The sequence below is a fragment of the Lipotes vexillifer genome, unplaced genomic scaffold, assembly GCF_000442215.2.
Source record: "Lipotes vexillifer unplaced genomic scaffold, Lipotes_vexillifer_v1.1 scaffold590, whole genome shotgun sequence".
NCBI lineage: Eukaryota > Metazoa > Chordata > Mammalia > Artiodactyla > Lipotidae > Lipotes > Lipotes vexillifer.
In genome coordinates this window covers 738,807-747,258 of record NW_006778358.1, presented here as the reverse complement: position 1 = coordinate 747,258, position 8,452 = coordinate 738,807, and the positions used below count along the sequence as shown (strand labels likewise).

The 8,452-nt window shown below is 43.8% G+C and overlaps 1 protein-coding gene across 1 annotated transcript in view; it reads left to right on the top strand.

Moving 5' to 3' along the window:
* The first annotated feature begins 446 nt into the window (after positions 1–446).
* Positions 447–8,452, top strand: part of FBXL7 (F-box and leucine rich repeat protein 7) — a 423,718-nt gene continuing 415,712 nt past the window's right edge. The window contains exon 1 of the mRNA XM_007451611.1: positions 447–573. Within this exon, the coding sequence (XP_007451673.1) occupies positions 537–573 (37 nt within the window). The 5' untranslated portion in view covers positions 447–536. The remainder of the gene's footprint in view (positions 574–8,452) is intronic.

The window sequence follows — 8,452 nt, the reverse complement described above, 5'->3', positions numbered from 1 at the left end:
CCTGGCGCTAACAAAAGTCCGGCCCTTGGGCGAGCGGCGCCGGGCCGCGAGTCTCTGCTCGCTCCGGGCACCCGCAACAAGTGGCCGCCGCGCCCTCCCCGGGGAAGTCGCGGGTGCGCAGGGGCGGCCGGAGGAAGCGGCGGAGCCCGCGAGACCCGGCCGCCCGGGCGGCTCAGCGTCCACCGCAGGGGGATCGGGGCGGGCGGATGGGGACCCGGCGGCGGCGGCGCGGCGAGCCTCTGGGCGGCCCCGGGGCGCGGGCTCTCCGCGGCGCTGCGCCCGCCGGCCCCGAACGCGGATTTTAAGGGCGGCGGCCGCCCCCCGGCCCCACCCGGCGCAGTCGGGGGTGCCAGGAGAGGACGGAGCGCCCCCTCCCACCGGAGTGCGGGGGCCGCCCCCGTCCGGAGATCGGACCCGGAGCGTGGGGTATGCGCAGCTAAAGGTCCCGTCGGGCGGGCTTTCCTCTGGCGGAGCGCGCAGGCGGTGCGCCCCACCTATGGAGTGTCCAGGGAGACGGCGGGCATGACGGCGGCAGGATGGGCGCGAACAATGGCAAACAGTACGGCAGTGAGGGTGAGTGGGCCGCCAGTCCTCACAACTCCCCAGTCGCGCCCCCCTCCCTTCCCCTTGCCCTCCCGTCTGGGAAGGAAGATTCTCGCACGCTGCCGGGGCGCATCCCCATTTGGCACCCTGTCTGGGCCGTCACCTTCCCTTTTGGCTCTGAGTACTTCGGCGCCCCGAGGATGCTTTCCCACCGCGGGGGTCTCTCTAAGCAACTTCCCAGGTTGCCTTTGGGACGGCTCGAGTTGCACTTCTGTTTCTGAAACCATGTGCCTCAGTTTCCCTTCCCTGGGCATCTGGGGTTTCGGATGATGGTTTGGCAGAGGGCGGAAGACGTTTTTGAAAAACAACGCAGTGAAAAAATTTCCCAGGCCTTTGTGCACCAGTCCCCGGGACTCTCCTGTAGCAGGAAAAACTTCTGGAAGAAGTTAAGTTTCCATTCTCTGCTCACTGCCCTCGAGCTGACAGCTTCGTAAAACTGACCACCTAGGGGCCGTGTGAGGCGAGGAGTGGCGGGGGGCTTTGTCTGGGCTCTCTCGGGGCTCGAGACGGGCAGAGGACCATCTGTTACGTGGGGCTGGAAATTGCACAGAAATATTGCCTGTCAAGTGGGAACTTGCAAGTTGGGGAAACTTTAAACTCCACCTACTCCTAAAAGGATGATGGATATGTGGGTTGGCTTCTCCCTCGCCCCTCCCCGCCCTTTGCATAGAACCGTAGTGTTGTAACCCGGTTGATTAACTGCATGCCCCTCATATGCATACGGCAAAGGCATTTCCCGCAGTTCAGTGGTTAGGAAGGTTTGTCTTTTCGTGAACTTGGCTGGAGGGGAGTGGAAGAGACAGGGTCGGTTTTACAGCCCGCCCCCAGAGGACCGGCGGTTAGAAACGGGGTCCAGCGCCTGAAGACTGGTAGGAATGCAGAATGGCTCTTCAGCCTGTAGTGTTAGGGAAACTCCTATCATCCTCTTCAAAACTTTGAGCTGTGGCCACAGAATGTGGATGCCTCTCCCCATGTTTGCGTCTGTGTTCCTTCTCAGCAGCTTTGTGGAATTACAGCAGAAACCGACCCTAAAAAACCGTATCCACAAGAACCTTTTGTTTAAATCGTTCTTTTCCAGAGCATCATGTTTTGAATTCCACATATATATATGAAATATATATATTTCCTTATTCTGGGCAGTTATGTGAAAGAGATTTTTTTTTCCTGACAATTTCTTTTTTAAAAAGTTAAAAGGTGGTCTTTTAAGAGAGCAACCGTGAAATTATGCCAAAAAAGATTATTGGAGAATCTTGGCCACCCCCCAAAACTTCTTGAAGTTAATGTTTTAAAAAATTGTGGAAAAATGAAAGATTAAGCCTCCTTACTCTGAGTTATTAAAGAAGCTTTCAGGGAGTGAAGTGTGTGCCTGTCAGTTCTGGGTGTGCATACGTTATATTATTTGAACACTGGTGGGGGGAATGGACACCCCAAGAGGAACACAGGGTCACTGCTCTGTGTTCTTCAACAAAACCCCTCACACTCTTCCTATTCCTATGCAAGTTGTTCTTAGATCCCAGCGTTCTCGCATTGTACACTGTGTGGTGTATGACTGCTTCCTGTCTGAACAGTGGAGTTTTCAACCCTTGGGAGAGAAAAGGAGAGACAGAGAACTAATGTTCTCCAGCTGTTATCCGTAAATGCTACCTCTGCATTTTCACTTCAGCTGAAGTGAAATTTTACTGGGATCTGATTTAGATACACTGTGGACTTTTTATAGGAAAAATCTCTTGGGCTCAGCTGATTCAAGGGGACCAAAAGGAAGCTTTGGTAGGTAACTGAGTTTTGGCTGGAGGGACACGTTGTGTTCAGCGTTCATCAACTCTCTTCAAGTGCATCGCCATTCCTGTGTGATAGGTGTGGGGGGAAATAGAGAAATTGAATAACAAGAGCTTTTCAAAAATCTTTTCTCCCCCCAGTTACACTGGGCCTCTCCTAATATATGTCATTATAATATATGTAATGTATTATATGGTTATAATATATGTAGTTGGGTATGGTCAGCTTTATTACATGGTGCTATTGGATGGTAAAATCTATGCAGATAAGCCTTTTGGAATTTGGTGTGTTAGTGCCACACCAAATCCTTATCTAAATCTTTCTTATCTAAAATGTCAGCTTTCAAAGAAAGTGAAAGCACCCCCTAGACATTGTATTTCTATTATCAAAGCAGACTGAGAATTAAGAGAGTTTCATAGATTTAGAGCAATTTAGGTGTGGTATATTTCAAATGATCAACAAATGCATATCCACAGAATGGTTCAGTGAGAGATCCCCCAACTATAAAACATTGGTGTTTGTGTATACTTAAAAAAACTGTAACTTCAGTATATTTGACTTACTAGTGGAGCTGACACCACCATGTAAATGGCCCTGAAATTTTACAGATATTGTTGTGAATTATTAGAACTTTCAAAACTTCAGTATTTCATCTGTAATCTCACTTTCTCCTGCTCCTGGAAAATATCTTTTTTATTAAAAAAAATATTCCCAAGACTTACCTTAGCAGGTGCAATGGGACAGAGGCTTCCTACTTTTGCATCATTCCAGGCCCCAAAGCAGCAGTATCACCTGGGAGCTTGTCAGAAACTGATTCTGAACCACTTATCACATGCATGTTAAAAGCTCGAGGCAGTTCTGATATGGGATGCAAAGCACTGATTTGAGAGTCTAGAAATTTGATTCCAGCTTCAACTTAGCTACTGTGACCTTGCTCAGTTGTCCCCAAATCTTAAGGTCTTTCTTCTATAGAGTGAGGAGAGAATTTTTTTTCTTTTTATTGTCTTTATTTGTCATGCTCATCCTTGAGCATGCAGTCCTTCATTTTAGTTTGCTTTTATAATGCCTTAATGGACCACTTAACAGAGATTCGCCTTGGGAAGACATGTTATAATAAACAGGGAAGTTAAGGCTATTATTGCCCTGAAATCAGTAGATGCCCCAATCCCTTTGTTATCCCCTTTACCCTTATCTCTATCTTCCTTACTCATTCCCACTTCCTCTCTTAACTCAATCAGTCTCTGCTTTTTCTGCAGAGATTAAAGTTATGTGTTTATCAATATTGGGTGTTTCCAGTGTTTGGTTTTCCTAAATACTTAGTGAACGGTTCAGGTTAATGATTTAGTTCTCAGCCTTTAGGCAGACTTGGATTTTGCTCCAGGAAAAAGTTGCCACACCACTGCTGATGTTCAGCTTTCTAGAAATATAAGTGCATGTCTAAATGATTAGTATATTCCGGTAAACTCTTATTATGGAGGGCTGATTTTTTCTCTTTGTCTTCTTTCATAAAATTTAAGTTACAGCCCATGTGTAGAAATCTGGAGAATAAGCTGAGGTGATTCAAAGCCATTAGACCCATTAGCTTTGACTCCAGTTAAACTAAATAAACAAATCTCTCTGTTCAAGTAGTGAGAGAGGAGCTGCTTTTCCTGCCTTTTAAGGTTTCCAGCCTCACCCTCACTTACTCAGTGGTTTCGTTGTTATGTTTATTCTACTCCAGCAGGGCTGAGTCTGTCGTCCTTACACTGTTAACAGCTCCTTTGTAAAATCCTGCCTGTCGTTGAATTGGAGCTGCTGAGGCCTTGTGATGGGGCTTGACCTTGGTAGCTCTGCTGCTCTATCAACGCCCTGAGTCCCTTTTCACCATCTCAGATCTGTGCTTCTCAGATATGTTGCCTGGGAGCATAAATCATCACCAATCCATCACCACTTCGGGAAGCATATCTTGAAAGAATAATAACGATGGCAAGTAACATTTATTGAATGCTTACTTTGTACAAGCCTGATCCTGAGCCCTTCATGTACGCTGACTCTTGTTGTTACCCACTCTGCTAGCTGCACGACAGGCCAGTAAATCGGGAGACGAGGTATTGAGGCAAGGAATAGCAACTTTATTTGGAAAGCCGGCCGTTCAAGAAGATGGCAGACTGGGGTCCCAGAGTACCATCTTATGGGGTCTGGATGCTAGTTTGTTTTATAGAACAGAGAAGGGGAGGAGGTGAGGAAGTAAAATAAAAAGGCCATAAGTCTTGCAAAACACCTCCTGGTTTGGCCAGCCTCAGGGCAGGGATGTGTTACTTTCTTCTTTCTTGCAGCCATCCACAGGTGGGCAGAATGTTTCCCTGTGAACTGAACAAAGGCACTTTAGTTTAACATTTAGGCAGAGGGGCAGGGTTCCCTGAGGGAGGCCATTAGGTATGCCAATAGCTATAGACAACATCTTTTTAGTGATTATAGTAACAAAAAGCAACAGGAGAGCAAAGGTTAAAGTAAAAGAAACAGATCCAACATGGTGTCAGATTTTGTTCTTCCCTGTTACAGTGTAATTCTCATGACAGTCCTGATCCTATGGGGCAGGTGTTCCTATGTGTCCATTTTACTGATGAGGAAACAGAGGTGCAGAGAGGATGATCATTTTCCCAAGATCCTCCAGTTGGCGTAGGTGGAATTGGGACTCAGGGCCAAGTCTGTCTAAGCCCAGAGTTAGTTATTCACTCTTTCATTCAACCAATATATGTTGACTTCTCATTTCCTACCATGTGCCAGGAACTCCTCTAGATTCTTGGAATACAACAGTAAACAGATAAAGATCCTGTCCTGGTCAATCTTACCTTCACCTGTGTGCATGTGTCCACGTGTGTTGGGAGGGAGGTGAAATGGAACAGTTAACACGTGTGCACACAGGCACAGTCATTTAGTTACCCACATGTTAAGTTCTAAGGGGCCAAGGCTCTGCATAAAGAAAATTGTCAAATTAAGACTGATGGGGGGACTTCCCTGGTGGTCCAGTGGTTAAGACTTTGCCTTCCAACGCAGGGGGTGCCGGTTTCATCCCTGGTTGGGGAGCTAAGATCCCATATGCCTCCTGGCCAAAAAAACTAAAACATAAAAAACAGAAGCAATATTGTAACAAGTTCAATAAAGACTTTAAAAAAATGGTCCACATCTAAAAAATCTTAAAAAAAAAAAAAAAAACTGATGGGAGTTGGGAAGAGAAGGGTGTGGCAATTTTAATTAGAGTAGTCACTGTGGGCCTTAAGGAAAAATTGGCATTTAGACTGAAACTTAAAAGAAGTGAGGGACTAAGCCCTGAGGATCCATGTAGCATGTTGACTGTTCCTTTCAACCACTGTGTTCTACCAGAGTGAATACTCCTAATGCTGGAGGGCTTGCATCATCATTTTATGCAAGTGTAAAAGTGTAACATCATCAGTCTTCTGTAAGTAGTCAGCTAGAGTGGAACAGAGTCAGTCTGGCCACTGGGCATATTTTTTATCTAGAGTATTTACAAATATGTTTTATCCAATGGTATTTTAGCAGATGGTTTGTGACTGCTTTTGTAGGGAGAGGAGGGGGAGCCTAGAAAATGCCCTTCATTCTGCACCCAGTAGATGTTGCCTGACTTACTGGATGTGTGACTGCTCACCCGAAGATCTCTCCAAAGGCCTCTGTAATTCTTAGATGGATGTAGCTCTTTATCTTTTGCCTCCAGTAAATAAATTCATTCTGATGAAAATCAGAAGATATATGATAGTGATTCCACTGTTTGGCTCAAATCAAAGCATTAGTGAAGCTATCAGTACTATTTTTGGTCTGACTGTTTTCAGAGATTTGAGGGATCTTTTTGCATATTTAAAACAGAGAAAGAGAAGAGAGGTAACTTTTCGTTCTCCTTAAGAATCAGCTCGCCTCAACTTTGTATCAGCTCTCTCTGCCCTTTGAAACAGAATGAATTCTGGGTTGATTTTGAGTAATTGCTAATCACTTTTACCCTTAGCCCTTATTGAGTGGTGTGTCTGGAAGTTGATTAGACTACTTGGCTTTAGCTCTTTGATGGATGGAAACTCCTAGATATCACGCGCCATGGCATTTGGAATGTAGTAAAGTACGTGACAGTATCTTCAATAAAATCTAGAGTGAATTAATTCTCTGAATAATGAAGAAGGGGATAAATGAAGTTTAGAAACTTAATACCTTAAAAAATAATATTTGAAGAGCTGTCATGATGACGGTTAAATTTCAGAGTGCTGAGCAAAGTCCAAGATTTGTAAGTTACTAGCACGTAGGTAGATTTGACTCAGTCTGAGGAAGAGCTAATGATGAGAGCTGCCCACATCTGAGACGGGCTGCCTAATGAGGAAGTGAGTCCTCCCACATGGGAAGGGGGATCAAAGTAAAGATTGCTGTGCTTGAGATTTGTGTATCAGCTAAGGGGTCTACTATAGGGCACTACACCAAGATCCCTAGCAAACAATTTGCCATGTGCAGTTACTTATTTATTTTTTTCATTGAAGTATGATTGATTTACAATGTTGTGTTAGTTTCAGGTGCACAGCAAAGGGATTCAATTATACATACATACGTATCTATTTTTTTCAGATTCTTTTCCATTATAGGTTATTACAGAATAGTTCCCTGTGCTCTACAAAACAGTTCCCTGTGCTCTGCAGTAGGTCCTTGTTGGTTATCTGTTTTATATATAGCAGTGTGTATATGTTAATCCCAAATTCCTAACTTATCCCTCCCCCCTTTCCCATTTGGTGACCGTAAATTTGTTGTCTTTGTCTGTGGGTTGCAGTTATGTTTGATGAAGGGTTATTGTTTGATTTGAACTCATATTGCTACTCCCCCCCCAATACGTTTCTATCCTTGTAGTTGTTGAAAAGTACTATCCCCACTTCCTCTAGGTTCATGTTCTCTCTCTGTTACATGTATGTGTTTATGTCTTTTTAGATATATTTAGATATTAATTGGAAAATCAACTGATTTAATTTGTTTCCCTGCCTTTGGTGGTACACAATCTCCTGAACCAAAGATTGGGTTTGATAAATGACACATGTCCTATTTTCAGTGCAGTAATGGATACGGACTCTACCTACTGTGCCTTTTATTATGACCCTAAAACATGTAGATCTCCTGAAGTTGAAGCAAGACCCTGAATTGTGCTTGTGTTGACTATCTTGAATTAATGTTTTAATTTTGTTGATAAGACTTAATTGGCATCATTGGTTAGTGACATCTGATCAGAAGCTACAAATTGACTAGAACCTCACAAAGACAGCATCTTTCTCAAGGAGCCCTGACTCCTTTTTGTTCAGCACCATGTCTTCTGTGCATGAGCTAGACAGGCAGTTCTGCCACGTGGTGATAAAGTCCATATCTGCTGAACTTTCCTAGAATGCAGGTTTTTTTGGGTTTTGGTTACAGAAATTTAGACCTCTTCCATCTACTCACTGCGTTAAATCTCTAGATAGAATAAGACTTTTGCTTTAAGGAAGTTCAGTATCTAACTGAAAAGCTAGGCAGGGAGGCCAGTGATTTCAGAACAAGATGATAAATGCTGATTCACAGAGGGATCCTACTTTTCCGACGTGCTAAGTGTGAATGTAAGTGATAAGTGGGAAGTGGGCATAAGACTAGAGCAGCTCTAAATAATGACAGCACTGGACCATATCTGCAACTCCCCAAACATCTAATGGATGCACATATTTTCTAAAACAACGACAACAATGACAACATATACACACCACTATATATAAAATGGATAACCAACAAGGACCTACTATATATAGCACAGGGAACTATACTCAATATTTTGTAGTAACCTATAAGGAAAGAGAATCTGAAGAAAAAAAAAAAAATATATATATACACACACATTATATAATATATATTATGTGCATATATATAATATATATATATATATATATATATATAAGTGAATCACAATGCTGTATGCCTGAAACTAACACGATATTATACATCAGCTATATTTCAATTAAAAAAAGAAAACAGGTGAATTGGAGGGGGAGTCGCTTACACTCTTGGGAGAAACTAAATCTTTTGTTAGGAG